The sequence below is a fragment of the Talpa occidentalis genome, unplaced genomic scaffold (assembly GCF_014898055.3).
Source record: "Talpa occidentalis isolate TD23 unplaced genomic scaffold, MPIMG_talOcc4v2.1 talOcc4.7, whole genome shotgun sequence".
Classification (NCBI taxonomy): Eukaryota; Metazoa; Chordata; class Mammalia; order Eulipotyphla; family Talpidae; genus Talpa; species Talpa occidentalis.
The window spans coordinates 49,759,487-49,774,743 of record NW_023605083.1 but is presented as its reverse complement, the minus strand read 5'-3'; the positions used below and the strand labels follow the sequence as shown (position 1 = coordinate 49,774,743).

The window sequence follows — 15,257 nt, the reverse complement described above, 5'->3', positions numbered from 1 at the left end:
CCTATCTATCAATCACTATACTATAAACTTTGGGAAAGACAAAGGAGTATAAAATAAGAACTGTTCTAAGTGAACTCTCTCTCTAGTTGAAAACAATTAAGTTCAATAGTATAGTAAATGCTCTCATGTCAAGAAATGAGTTTGAACATTGTATATCTGATGATTAATACTTAATCTGTTTTTAAGGACTTTGTCTAATGAAGGAGATATGCATACAATTGACCATAATAAAAGGCAAATTCTGATAAGTGACATTTAAAAGATGATAAAGCTATATCAAAATATAGAGTAGTGAATATTTCTGATCAGAAAGGTTATCAGGAAAACATTGTTAGGGAAGTCACATTCAAGTAAGACTTGAAGTATGGGTAAAATAATGGGGTGAAGGTGAGGGGCAGAACTTCTACTTGCAGTGACAAATGTTGTGTTTAAGACTTAAGACAGGAAAGTGCAAGACAAGCTTGGAAAGTGCTCGCTTCGGCAGCACATATACTAAAAAGACAAGCTTGGAAAGCTGAATGAACTTGTTTGGTTGAGGATTGCTGCGGACAGGACAGCCGATGAAGAACTCCCAACAGAGGATGAGTAAGGAGCAAGGTCTTTTGATTACAGAAGGTCCTGGACACCATGCTACGGTCTGGATATTATTCTGAAACTTTGGTGACAGCTACTGGTGTCAAGGTGTCATGATTATAAAGCTTAATTCTAGAAGGATAACATATGGCATTCATAGAAAAGTTTTTGGGGGTAGAGACTTTAGAAGGAAGAAGAATCTATAGGAGCATATTGTTAAAATCTCGGCCAGTTAGTGTTTGTGAATGACACTGGTAGTAGCAGAAAGAGCTAAGATAACAGAAATTATGTTACAAGTGATGAATTGTCAGGTGAATTGTAGAAATAATTATGATGGAAGTCAGGGAAAAAAATGACTGTAGGTTTGGTGGTTCGAGGAAAGTTTAAGAAGCAGCAGCAAATATGGGTGCAATGTGGGGAGTGTATTGACAAGAAGAAAAGATGAAATGAGAAAAGTATAATGTACAAGTGCTTCTAGACAGTAATATACACATTTGACTATAATGGATTTTATCTATGGAGAGTAATGGGAGTGAAGCTTAAAAGACCCTTAGTTGTAGGTCTTGAATTCCATTTTAAGAATTTTGGGTTTTATTTTCAGTTGATAAACAGTTGAGGCGCTTATCATAGATTCTGAGTAGGCGAGTGATGTGATGAACACAAGTTATTTACTCCACTCACTTGACTTATGTACTACTTTGTGTTCAAACCATATAAATTCCTGGACAGAGGATTGAAGTTTGGTCAGTAGATTTGAGACTGATTAGATAAATCCATTAATTTTGTCAAGTAATTCTACCAATATGAATAATAACCACATCAATATACTTATATTTTGGGTGCTTGACCCATATATTGGCTTATGGAACCAACTGGTAAAATTTTATAAATTTGGTGAACCAGGTTATATTGGCCATTTTGCAAGTATGTACATCAAGGAGATAGGCAAAATATTGTAAACCAAAGGTTGTTTTTGGAGAGTTGGTCATGAAATATTGATCATTATGTCACTGCTTATCTGCCCCCAACCCCTATCCAATTAATCTAATTTTTTGAGGGCAGAGATTGACTCTTAGTTGTCTATGTATTCTCAATACAGTATTTGGTTTTTTTTTTTTTTTTTAAAAAAAGATTGATTGCTTTATACAAGAACTGGCGTACAGGCCAGAGGCATGGGAGGGCAAGAGAATTCACCAGAGACAGAGCGGGAAGTAGAACAGGCAGAAGACCTGAAACACTGCTGAGGGGAGCAGCGTCGGAGAGGGGAGAGGTCTGCAGCGCCATATGAGTTTCTCCTCTGCCAGCCAGCTGGGAAGCGAACCCGCACTACAGAGGCTGCGGACAGCTTCACAGCGTGGTGCTCAACATGCTGCACCACCGGGGAGGCCCCTCAATACAGTATTTGGATGTGAATTGTACTCAATGTTTTTGTAGAATGTTCTTGTAATTTTTCTCCAGACTGATCATTTAATAAACAAAAATCTTCCAGAAGAAAATGCCTCATACAGATATCTAGACTCTGGCAGTCAAATAAATACTATGTATTTTGTTTAAACACAAAGTTTTACTGGAACACGGACATGCTTACTCATGTATGTAGTCTGTGATTACTCTGGGCGACAAGGGTAGAACTGAGTATTGGATACAGATTATGGCCCAAAATCTATTTACTATCTAGTCTTCTGGGAAAATTTCCAATCCTGATCTAGATAACCACCTTAATCAATGGTTCCTGAAGATGTAGGATTACTTCTAAAATTTGTCATAATAGACTGTATATTGTTATGGATAAATTATACTAATAAATTGTGGCATATATATCAAAATTTAAAATAAATTAATGTAGATAACAAAAATTTTGTAAGTTCAGGGTTGGAAATGAATGAATGTCCAATGGATTAACTTTCTACTTTGGGAAGTAGTGATTATCTCATACCAACACATAAGCAAGTAGTCATCCTTCAGCAGAGTATCTTTCAGCAGAAATCTTGTGTAATTTCACGTTATTGAAGAATGCTACCAGGAATTCAGCAGCTATCAAGCGACACCCGTATTGAAATTTATATATTCACAACTTATCTTACACCCCGATTCCAAATGGGCTCAACTGAAAGGTAGTCTTCATGCTATTTATTTCCACAGTTGGAGGGCTTAAAAACAGAAATACAGAATATAGCTTTGCTTATTTGGGTCACAGTAAATTGGCAGGATTTACATTTGCGCAATACTGATTAATAAAGTTAATGTCCTGGGTGTATATACCTTGCAAGTCATCTTTAAAGGCAAAAGATGACGTCGTTCCAAATTTAGAATTCTAGGGGGAAAATAATTAACATCCTGTTTCTTACCCATATTACATTACATAATTTTTGAGCTACCTTTAATTCCACCTAAAATTTGAAATGGAGCAGTAACAACGTGATAGACTATAAATTGAACACATCAGCAACATTATACTGTCTTGGGTGGGCACCCTGATTCTGCCCCTGACATTTTTGGGGATAGTGTTGGGAGAATTCGGGGGTGCTAGCGCAGGGCTGTCAGCACAGGTGGCCTGATCGCATGACCAAAGCCTGCTGACCAGAGGGCGGGAACCCTGGTCATGGAGCAATGACTCGGCGAGATTGCGCAGGGTGGCTACAGGCGCCTACTCCATTTTTCTTTCCTTATCAAAAGAATTACTCCTGCGCACCGGGTCGTAAGATCAACTCTTCCAAGTCGACCAAATCGAAGCACATTAAAATAATAAAAAATTTCTCGCTGTCATTTATTACCACACCTCCTTCTCCAGGAACTATGCACCCCCGTGGCGAGGGGGGAACGGGTTGGGAGAGCCCCGCTCAGGCAGGGTGGAGAAATTACCTGGCCCGGCAGCGCGCAGGCGCCCGTGGCCACGGCGCCCAGTGGTCGAGCCGCTTCTAGTAATTTCGCTCCCGTGACGTCATCTTCATGCGCCGGGGCCGGGCCGTCTAGAACCCGCAAATTGATTTTTTGGTGAAGGGGGTGACAGAAATGAACTGACCTACGCCGCCCCATTTTACTTTTAGTCCTTCACGCCTGCGGCGCCGACGTGTTGCACCACGGAGCGGGAGGCGGCCGGGACCGCAGCTGCCGCGCGAAGCGGCGCGGGCCGGGAATGACTCGGCGACGCCGCCAGCGCGTTACCCGGCGTGCCCTGCGCGGCGCCCGCTGAGGGGTGTGGGGGAGGGGCGGAGAGGAGGAAGCGGCGGCCGCGGCGGATGTAGCTGCGATCCAGCGGCGTCTGAACCCACGGCGGCTCCCGAGCGCCCGATCCGGGCCTGCGCCGTAGCCCACGCCGAGCCCGCGGCCACTCGCCCGCCGGGGCGGCCCTGCGCCCTGCCTTCTCTGCGGCCCGGGCCGGCGGGCTCGGCGTCTCCTGGCTCCTCCTCGCCCGCCCGCTCCCTCCTGCGCGCCTGAGTCACCGCCGCCGCCGCCATGGCCGAGAGTGGGGAAAGCGGCGGCCCTCCGAGCTCCCAGGACAGCGCGACCGGGGCCGACGGGGCCGGCGCCCCGGCGGCCGCGGCCTCCCCGGAGCCCAAGATCATGAAAGTCACCGTGAAGACCCCGAAAGAGAAGGAGGAGTTCGCTGTGCCGGAGAACAGCTCGGTCCAGCAGGTGAGGGCCGCTCGGGGCACGGGCCGGGGCCGGGTGGGGGCGGGGGAGTGGCCGCCGGACCTCCGCCCGCGGCCGAGGGGACGGCGAGGGGAGGGCCCGGAGAGGCTTGTGCCCCTGGGGGGACGAGGCCCTTCCCCGGTTTCACCCCAAATTAGATCGCACCCAAGTTGGCGGGGCTGCTCCGTGGGACGCCGCAGAGGTTGGTGGCGCGGCCTCGCGGCCTGTTGGTGGGACGCGCCGACGCCGCCGGCTTCCGCGCCTGCCTCCTGCTCTGGCGTCCCCCAACCCGCAGCCTTCCCCCACCCCGGCTCCCCGCCCCCAGCCCCCTCCTTGCAGCTCCTCACAAAGGAGAGGGACCCACCGCCTAGCTCAGGACTGGGTGGAGGCTGGGCTGGGGCGAGGGTTTTTTTCAGTCTGAGGTTTTGTTTCATGAATCAGAAAAAGGGGGATTGCTCGTTGTTTTACCTGCCTGCGGGTTGAGGTAGCTGTCGGGGCGAGGAGCACGTCTGCGTTTAGTTTTGCGTTTTGACTGCCGAAACCTTTTCCACCTTCCACTCTTTTTAAAAATAAAAATTAACTGTGACGTAAAGGTGCTTTGGGCCACATCTTAAGTAATAATGGTAGACTTAACGTGAAAGGGGTCAGATTTTTCATTCATTAATGAGTTGCTCTTTTCTTTTTTAGTATATCAGACATCCCTTCGATGTTAATCACTGGGTAGGTTTTTGTTTGACGATAGCTGTATTCAGATATTAGCGGTTGCAGTGAGTGAAAGAACAAAATGAAATTGATGGAGACTACCACCAATTCATTTGGTACTCAGAATCTGTTCAGGAATACAAACTTTGCAGTTAATTAGGAGTGTCGATGAATTCAGTGTGTTGTTTTTAGCTTGTTACTGGATACATCCCAGAATATTTTCCGTAATTACTGAATCGATCTCTGACGTTCTCAGACAATGTGAACAGTTTTTGAGGAAATGACAATTCCTGAAATTTACCTGTATGTTTCCCCAGGAACCGCGATTGGTTAGTTAGTGATTTATGTAGTCCTAAAAGGTGGTGGTATGTTCTGTGAAGCAGTAATGTGATGGCATTCACAGAGTGAAACTTACTACTTAATGAGTCATCTGGTTTTTTTTTGACCTCAAATCTCCCTTAAAATTTTCGGCAACATTTTTATGTTTCCTAATGTACAAAAGAATAGAAAGAATTGTACAATGTTCACCCGTTTATCCATCATCTGTAGTTAGTTAACATTTTGCTGTGTTCTACCACATAAAACTAATCATTTTATTTTTTGGATGCATTTAAAAGTAGCAAACGTTAGTACATTTACTTTTAGCCTCTTAGCCGACACTTTAGCAACCTGCATAAAAGTGACATCGCAGTTGAAATGCACCTGATTGCAGTTACACCTGTGTAATTCCAAAGCCTTACAAAGAGGTAGATAGAACTTTGTAATTGACTAGAAAGATTTCTTGCCCTTTTCCAGTCAGTTCACTTCCCCGTTACTTTGTATCTTGATCTTTTCACCATGGATTAGTTTTGCCTATTGTAGATCTTCACAAAAGTGAGGTTTTATAATATGTATTCTTTGGGTTAGATTTTTTGCATAGTGTTTTTGAGATTCTTTTGTATATCAGATCTTTTGTACTGCTGTGTTATTTTCCATTATATGAATATACCATAATTTATACATTTTTTTTTGAGGGTCGTTGGGACTGTTTCTAGTTAGTGGGCTATGAATATTCTTGTACAAACCTTTTTGTTGGACAAAAGTTCTTATCTTTCATGTTAAATACTTAGAACCTAATGACTGGGTCCGTAGGGTACCTGTGTGCTTAGTTTTATAAGAAAGTATATTATTAAAAAGTTGTAGCATCTTGGAGCAAAAATAAGTGCTCATACCATTTTACAATCCTACTGCTGGTGTATGGGAGTTCCTGTTGCTCCACATTCTTGCTTACACTTGATAATGTCAATCTTTTTCAATTTTGTTATGCTAGTGAGTTTTGTGGACATAATAGCTTTTGAAGCAATTATTAGTTCTTTCTAGCTTCCTAGTTCATGTCTTAACCATCCTTTCAACATTTTACTACTGGAAAAATTCGTTTAGGTTTTTTTTTTTTTCTTTTTTTTAAAGATTTATTTATTTATTTATACAAGCACTGGATACAGTCAGAAGCGCGGGAGGGTGAGAGAATTCACCAGAGCTGGAGCGGGTCGCAGAACAGGCAGAAGGACCGAGGTACACTGCTGAGGGGAGCAGTGGGCACGGCAGGAGAGGACCCTTGCCCAGCGGCTGGGGATCAAACTGGTGCTGCAGAGGCTGTGGGCAGCTTTGCAACCCAGCGCTCAACCTCTGCGCCACCGGGGAGGCCCTCGTTTTAGGTTATTTTATGTTATAGCTGAGGTTTCTTTGTGATGTGAAATTAGAACTTTTGAGTTCTGGGAAAGATATTTTACTCTAACCAGAGTGAAATTTTAATAGATAAAATTAATGCCTTTTGAAGTAATGATATTAATTGTACTTTTCTTTTGATAAATACTCTCGTTGAGAGAAGATACTAAAAATTGAAGCTCACCACTGCCGCCAAGAACCTGTTTTGAAGCAAAGACAAGTTGGACTATCCATGGGCTCTCTTAAGGGAGGTACCTATAAGAAAATGCAAGAAAAAGTGAAGCAATTTTCAGATGATATTAAAATTCTACTTGAAGCACAATAAAAGAGCTGTCATTTTGTAACAAATTTTTTCTTTAAGGGGGGGTGATAGATTTAAATTATTTGCTACAGATTAAAATTTATCATTAAAATATACTTACTACAAAGATTCCACAAAAAATGTTCAGTAAAACATTGGGAAATAATTTGGTTTTAAAAATTTTTACCTAATCTTGGAGGTAAAGAGGGTTAATAAGAGACTTACAAAAAGCCTTTCAAAAACTTTATGTAATACAAATTCTGATGTATTACACTGAAATCATATTTACATCAATGAAACATTTACATTGATTAGATAAAATTATATTAAACCATAAAGTAAGGTGGTAATTTCCCTTGGATTCTGTTTAATTGCATGTAATAGTAGGTAGAAACAGGATAAGTTAATACTATTGGTATGTAATAAATGTTACTTGTTTGAGATTGATAGTAAAGCTTACACCTTTTGAAACTAAAGTGAAATTTATTTTTCATGGAACTCTCATAATCAAGTAATGGTTACATTTTTACTTAAAGAGTAGTTAGACTATAAACTTCACTTTTTATCTTTCCAGTGGTTTCATAAGTAGATAAAAGGTAGATAAAAGTGTAGTGTCCCCAAGTCCCTATGAATGACATTGTCTTCAATTAATTATTGATTATTTGTTATACGAAAGGTTTGAAAATTGCAAGTATCAATAAAGCAGGATAAAGTCCAGAAAAATGGAAGGGGGGTGGTGTATGTGTAGATATAGCTTTTATATAACTAGAATAACTAGGTTGTTGTGGGATTTTGTAAACCTCTAGATTATAGTGTAAAATTTTGAAATTCGTTTACCTGAAATACTCAAACAATGTATATATGTATGTTCTAGTCTTAGAAAATACCTTCATCATTTGAATCTTTTGGAAATTACTGACATGCTTAGACATAAACATAAGTAAGTTGAATTGAGCAGTATTAAATTTTTGAAAAGGTAAATTGCAGTGCCTGAATGTCATTATTGTAAGCATCATTCAACATACTTGATAGTGTGGATCTAGAACTGTGCTGTACATTTTAGGACCACCAGCCACATCCAGCTGTTGAGCACTTAAAGTGTGCTTAGACTGATTTAAAGTGTGCTGTAAGTGTATTTTACACATCCAATTTGAAAAACTTGTGACTGGCTTCTTTTATTTACCATAATGCTTTTAAGGTTCATACATGTCATGCATATCAGTACTTCTATTTACTACTGAATAAAATTACATTGTGTAAATATATATATATCACATTTTATTTCGTTTATTTATTGATGGACATTTGGGTTGCTTCTGTTTTGTGGCAGTTCTAAATAACACCTCTGAATATGAATACAAGTTTTTGTGTGGGCATTTAATTTCATTTTTCTTGGTTTTAACCTATGAGTGGGATTACCAGGTCATGTGGTAGCTCTATCTTTAACTTCTTGAGGAACTGTCAAACTATTTCCCAAAGTGACTGTGCACCATTTTATATTCCCACCAGCAGTGCATAAGGATTCTAGTTAGTTTTTATTCTCTGTAATACTTGTTATTGTCTGTCTTTGATTAGAATCATCTTAGTTGCTATGACGTGCTATCTCATTGTGATTACTTGGTTTTTAATTACTCTAACAGCACTTCTCATTGTAGTCTGGGGATCCCCCCATTTTAGGTAGACCATATGAGATAAAAACTATTTTCATAATTTGAGATGATACTTAATGTCTGTCACTCTGATTCTCTCAAAAGTAAACAGTGAAATTTTCTAGATTTATCAGATGTGGGATAGATCAGAAGTGATAGTCTGATCTCACTTTCTTTTCTCCCATTCATTCCTAGAGCTTCTCTGAAAAAATGTTAATGAGATACCTTACTGTCTAAAAGGAATGACTTCCCTTTGATCTTAGACTGGGTAACATTGCCATGAGGCTCTGTGATGATGGTTCTTGCCTACCTCTCCATTCTGCCTTCATTCCTCTTTTGTCGCTTGACTCTTGTCATATTGACTTTTTAGTTCCTTGACCTTTTATTACCTTTTTTTCCCTGCCTCAGGACTCCTGAACATTTTGTTCTTGCTACCTGGAATGCCTCCCACTCTTTCCCTGATTCCCAATCATTCCTTAAATCTTAGAGCAAAGATTATGCTCTCAAAGAAGTTATCCCTGATTGTCCATGTTAGATTGGGATTTCCTTGTTCTGTTTTTTTTCACAGCACTCTGTTCTGGTTCTCATACGCAGTTTAAATTTTATATGTGATTATTTGAGGATCTGTAACTTCACTGTTGTGTTACAAGAGCCTAGCCTATAATTATAGGCGTGGTAATATTTGTTTACAAATGGGTCAAGACATTATGTACAGTAGTATGAATTTATTAACTATTACCAATTGTTGAGTCTTTACTGCGTACAGTATGTACATAATCTTGATTTCCTGCCCTCTTACGGCTTTCTTTAGTTTGGCACTCAAAGCACAACTCTTGACTGCCATAGACTGTTTGTTCACTCTTGGTTCTGTTGCCTGAAACATAATTCTTTTAGAACATCCTTTGAAAGCCGGGGATTTTCATATTTTTCTCAAAAATAATTTCGCAACTAATTTTTTTTAACATTTCAATGCGTTGAGTTTTTTTTTTTTTTTTTAATTTTCAACTAGAGTTATTTCAACTAGAGTCACTTTTTCCTTCTATTTTTTTATTTTTATTTTGGGTTTACATATGTGCACATATTCCACTCACCTGCCACCAAACAACTAATATAATTTTAAATGCCTAATAAAGAAGTTAATTCTTTCCATACAGTCAGTGCAATGCCGGTAAATGTTGATTAGCCAGTTTTTCAGGAAAAACAACACTGATTTGTAATGTTTGCTGATTTACATACTGCACATACTCTTACCAGGTCATATTTCAAGCTACCAATGTTAAATTGGCTGACAAACACTTAAGTCTTAGTTGGTAGAGCTGTGTTACCTATAGCTGAGGTCATCAAACTATGGTGGGCCAAATCCCCCTTGTCTGTTCAAATTATGTACCATCTATGACTGTTTTCAGAACATGTGGCCTGTAGATAGAAAATATTTACTATCTAGCTCTTAGAAGAAAGTTTGCTGACCTCTGTCTTACAGTATTAGGACCTAATGTACCAGAACTTATCAGAGTTCCTCAGAACACTTCTCAGTGGAAATTTGTAACATGACTTAAGTGCCACCCAATAAAGCCAGTCACAAATGAAATTAAAATTTCCCTATAGCCACTTAAAAAAATGAAATTAATTTGTTGTAAAATATAAAATTTACCAACTTAACCATTTTTAATAGTTAGTTCACTGGTATTAAATTCATTCATATTACTGTGCAACGGTCATACTGTCCATCTCTAGAACTTTTTTCATCTTGCAAAACTGAAACCTTGTACCCATTAAGCAATAACCCCCAGTCTCTCCCCCCAACCCTTGGCAACATCCATTCTACTTGCTATCAATTTGACTGCTTTAGGTATCTCATAACAGTGGAACCATTAAGTGCTTGTCCTTTTGTGACTGGCTTAGTTCATTTACATATACTCAGTTCATTGGTATTGTAGCATATGTCCGGATTTCCTTATTTTTTAAGACTGAATAATATTCCAGTGTGTGTGCATACCCATTTTGTTTTGTACATTCATCCTTTCCATGGTCACTTGGGTTGCTTCTACATACCTTTTGGCTATAGTAATTTTAATCCATTATGTCCTGTCATTTCAAGATTTAATGAATATAAAAAGTTGAAATATTTTATATATTATCTTCAAAATCTAGTGTGTTTTACACTGGCAGCACATTTCAGTCTGGACTAGCCACATTTCAGGCATTCAGTAGCCACATGTGGTTCAAGACTACCAAATTAGATAACAGTTAATGCAACCTTCATACTTTGCACTTACATACTTCTCCCCCTTTATTTGTTGCATTTCAATCCTTTGTATGTACTTTCCCCCCACGTACCACTAGCTTTTCCCCTCTGATCTTTGCAAATACAGATGATAGTAATACAGTAGCTAGTGTTTATTGCTGCCTTGTGAAAGCATAATGCATTACTACACCTTCAGTTTCACAACTTTATAATGAAAATACTGTAATTCCTTTTTTAAAATGATGTGATCAAATTCATGCACTTACTAAGTAGTGGAGCCTATGTTCAAATCCAGTCACTAATTTCGATTTTTCCCTGACTGGCTTTCTAGTCTGTAAGTTTATTTAAATGGTAGTTAATTAGAGGGTGATTGGACACATAATCTAAATTAGATCAACGCTTATAAGCTCTGATACCATTTTGTGATTATATGGATTTTCTCCTTCCCACCCAGTGATGTAAGAACACAAGGGTTGTTTTATTCTTTTTCTTCCCCTGTGCTATGAGATCTATAGTGATTGTTTTACTTACCTCCTAATCCCATGGTGCCTAGCATTGTGCTTGGCACATGCTGAGTAATGTCAGTATTTATTCAGTGAATGAACAAATAGCATTTTTTTTAAAAAGATTTATTTATTTATACAAGCACTGGGGTACAGGCCACAGGCATGGGAGGGTGAGAGATTTCACCGGAGACAGAGCAGGGAACAAAACAGGCAGGAGGACCAAAATACACTGCTAGGGGAGCAGCGGGCAAGACAAGAGAGGTCTGCCACGCCATGTGGGATCTCCCTGGCCGGCCGGGAATAGAACCCACACTGCAGAGGCTGCGGACAGCTTCACAGTGCTGTGCTTAACCTGCTGCCTGCCACCAGGGAGGCCCAACAAATAGCATTTTAAAGATTTATTTGTAGTATTTTGCACTTATGTGGGAATATTTATAAAATGTGATTAGTCTGGCAAAAGGTTACAAAGTTTAGTTAAGTAAGGAAATTATTTCTGGTGTTATTTTTGTGCGTGTCTTCCATGGTAAAAATGCAGAAACTCATTAAATTGGGACGGCTGTTTTTTTAGAGACTACAGTTGATAATCATTTATAAATCTGCTATTTGATGTAGAAATTATTGGGTTAGCATACTTAACCAGATTCCATTCATTATAGGTACGAATAAAATGTATGCATATTAGCAAAATACTCTCATTACTAGAAGAGCTGAACTCTACTTTTTACGGGTAAATTCATGTAAGTCATTAGTGTGATCTCTTGTAGACATGACAGCATTAATTGCTTGGTTTATTGGCTAAGCAGTTGCTATACAGATTTCAAGACTTTGTATAATGGCTTTTTAAATTTTTTTTTTTTAGTTTTGAAAACTAGTTTTCAAAAGGATATGGTTTTTATTTTTTAAAATACAGGGTAGAAAGTTTAATATTATGTATGCTGTTACTTTTAAGATCAGAACATTTATAGAAAATTATGAAATAAAAAGGGGCCCTACTCAAAAACTATAAATATATATATACACACACACATATGCTCCTGTGAGTGTGTGTGTGTGTGAATAAAAGAACCACACAATTCTGTGCAGAAAAGTGTTCCTCTGTACACGCACATGGAATTTTCATTTTATTCCTCTTAAACAGATAGGATCATTACCTATACTTTTTCCTTTTTACTTATCTCTGCAGTCTTTTCATGTTGGCATATGTGGAACTAATTACTCCCATTGCCATATATTTTTATACTTTTTTTTGTTTTGGTTATTAATAATTTGAGAAAGGAGAAAAGTTTTGGCGTACTAACAGCTGAGTATACTGGAATGTGGTCTGCGTTTTGGAGAGAGCATGGAACTTTGGAATTTGAGAAATCTGGCTTGAGGCAAGCTGCTTTATGCCTTGGAACCTCACAGGCAACATTTTAAATGTGATAAAATACCTACTTCACTATATTGTTTGAAGGATTTAGTGAGATTTTATGTAAAAATTAACTGGCTCAGAGTTTTTATGTTTTACTTGTATTTATTTCTTTCCTCCTGCACCCTTTTGTTTGCCAGTGAATTTTTTTAAGTGTTTACATTAGAAGGAAACTTGCATTAGAAGGACACTTGGGAAAGTGTCAGATTTTGATTAGAGAAAGTTTTAAAAATATGCATTTTATGGTAATGCATTATAACATTTATGACACTGTTTAGTTTTATATTTGTAAGACGATGTCCTTTTCTCATAGCTGCTCAGGTACTGTAGCTTTTTTGGTCATATTTACACCTTTGTGTAATATTTCTGTGGTATTTTTTAATGAGAGTACCACCTTTAAGGTTACTTCAATATCAGACATTGGTTTCCTCATTAGTAAAATGGAGATATTTATTCTGCAGTGCTGATGGGAGAGTTGAGAGGTATGAAAGTTGTCAAAATAATTATCTCCATTTTACTACTGAGGAAACCAAGGCTCAGAGATAGTTAGGTAATATCCTCAAGGTCACACAAGTAGTAAGTGGCAAAATCCATATTTGAATTAAGGTCGTGTATCTCAAAAATATTCCTAATATGGAAATATTAGGGGAAAATGTTCCCCCCAAAGCAGTTAAGAACGGGGAATGCGCCCTGAGCAGCTGAGATTGGTATCATAAACATTGATACACTAACTTTTAGACATTTTCATTACAGAATATTATTTCAAGTTCTAGCATTCTGTTTTACATGTTTTTGTAGTTCCCGATTAGTTGTCTCTTCCTTCCCAGATTAAAAACAGCAAATTTAGGATGGAGACAGGAGGTATGTTGTCAAGACAAGAACTGGCTATCTGGTAATACAGTAAATACCGGACACCTTGATGCTTGGAGTAGTATCACAATTGCGGAACAGCAGTTAATATTCACACCAGTAACTCAGCATTATCAAAAAGTTAAATTATAGGGCCTCCCCGGTGGTGCAGCAGTTGAGCACTGGGTTGCGAAGCTGCCCGCAGCCTCTGCAGTGCCGGTTCGATCCCCAGCTGCTCCCTGGCCACCGGAGGAGGGTCCCACATGGCGTGCAGACCTCTCCTGCCGCCCGCTGCTCCCCTCAGCAGTGTCCTTCGGTCCTTCTGCCTGCTCTGCTCCCCGCTCTGGCTCTGGTGAATTCTCTCACCCTCCCGCGCTTCTGACTGTACCCGGTGCTTGTATACATAAATCTTTAATAAAAAAAAAAGTTTAAAAAAAAAGTTAAATTATATTCAGTAGATAGAAAATAATTTTGGTGCTCACACAGGGGTAACTTTTAATTAACTGGAAAACCTGCTGATGTGAAACACCTGACTTTATTCTTTTTATATATTTTATTTTTTCATTAAATTTTTTTTCTTACATTGTTGCAGTCCCTGTAGTTCTCCCACCACCATATCACCCAGAAACACCAGACTTTAAATGACATTGAGAAATGGAAGGTTGCTGCAAGTTGTGTACATGCTGTGTTGATTGCAAATAATTAAATTAAGTATGTGCATGGTATGTTAGAACCTTTGTATTTGTGGTTGTGAAAGTGTTCAGTAAGTCTCAGTTTTCAACTCTTCTGGCCTGTTGGTTATTATTACAGGTTGTTATGCAAGACCAGAGTAGGAATTATACATTTATTGGAAATAAAAATTTGGAGGCCCCTTGTGTCGTGTAGTTTTCATATTGAGTGAGTAGTCGCCCCATGGGCTTAAAGAACAAAAGTAAATATATCTGTTTAGGTAGCTTGATACTAACTAAAGGAAATTTAAAAAATATTTTTGGTTCTCTAGTTGGTGAAAATGTTTTATATAATTTATTGCAGTTTTATGTTTCTGTAGAGGAATTGTATCTGAACTGCCTTTGTTATAAAGCAGATTTGAGAATTTCTGAGATTGCTAATTTGTGGTTTTGGGGTTTTTTTGGTCACTTACTACTTAGCTTCTGATTTTTTTTGTCATGTTAAATAGAAGTCAAATTCAAATGTTAAAGATTTTTGGAAAATATGATGCCATTTTATACTGAATTTATTTTCCTCTACTCATTTTTAAGGTGCAAAATAAAAGTTTGAGGTTGAAGTATGTACAGAATATTTGGCCTTTCTACAAAAACATGATGTTCAAATTGACCATATTCAGATTAAAGTTTTTTAGAAAATAGTTTATTTAGGCTAGTATGCCTTATCTGTTTGCGGTTAAAGTTAAGATTTCTTTATTTTTGTTTCAAATGGAATGGTGGGTAGCTGAATTTGGAGTTATTACTTGCTTGATTTTTGTAATTCCTGGGTAATTTACACAGAATAAATCAATATTCCATTAGTGTTTTATTTGGAGTGCTTCTAATACTTGTTGACATTGGCTGCTTGAAATTTAAAATTATTTTTAAAAGAACTTAATTACAACTGGTAGTCAGATTATACAGTATTCCTTGCACAATATTGGACATAAAGCTGTACCATATTTTTTTTTTTTTAGAGGCAT

At 38.6% G+C, this 15,257-nt stretch overlaps 1 protein-coding gene across 2 annotated transcripts in view; it reads left to right on the top strand.

The window, feature by feature from the left end:
* Positions 1–3,560: 3,560 nt before the first annotated feature.
* The window catches only part of UBQLN1 (ubiquilin 1), a 52,206-nt gene continuing 40,509 nt past the window's right edge, over positions 3,561–15,257 (top strand). For both annotated transcript variants that reach the window (XM_037495452.2, XM_037495451.1), the window contains exon 1: positions 3,561–4,209. In XM_037495452.2, the coding sequence (XP_037351349.1) occupies positions 4,030–4,209 (180 nt within the window). In that variant the 5' untranslated portion in view covers positions 3,561–4,029. The remainder of the gene's footprint in view (positions 4,210–15,257) is intronic.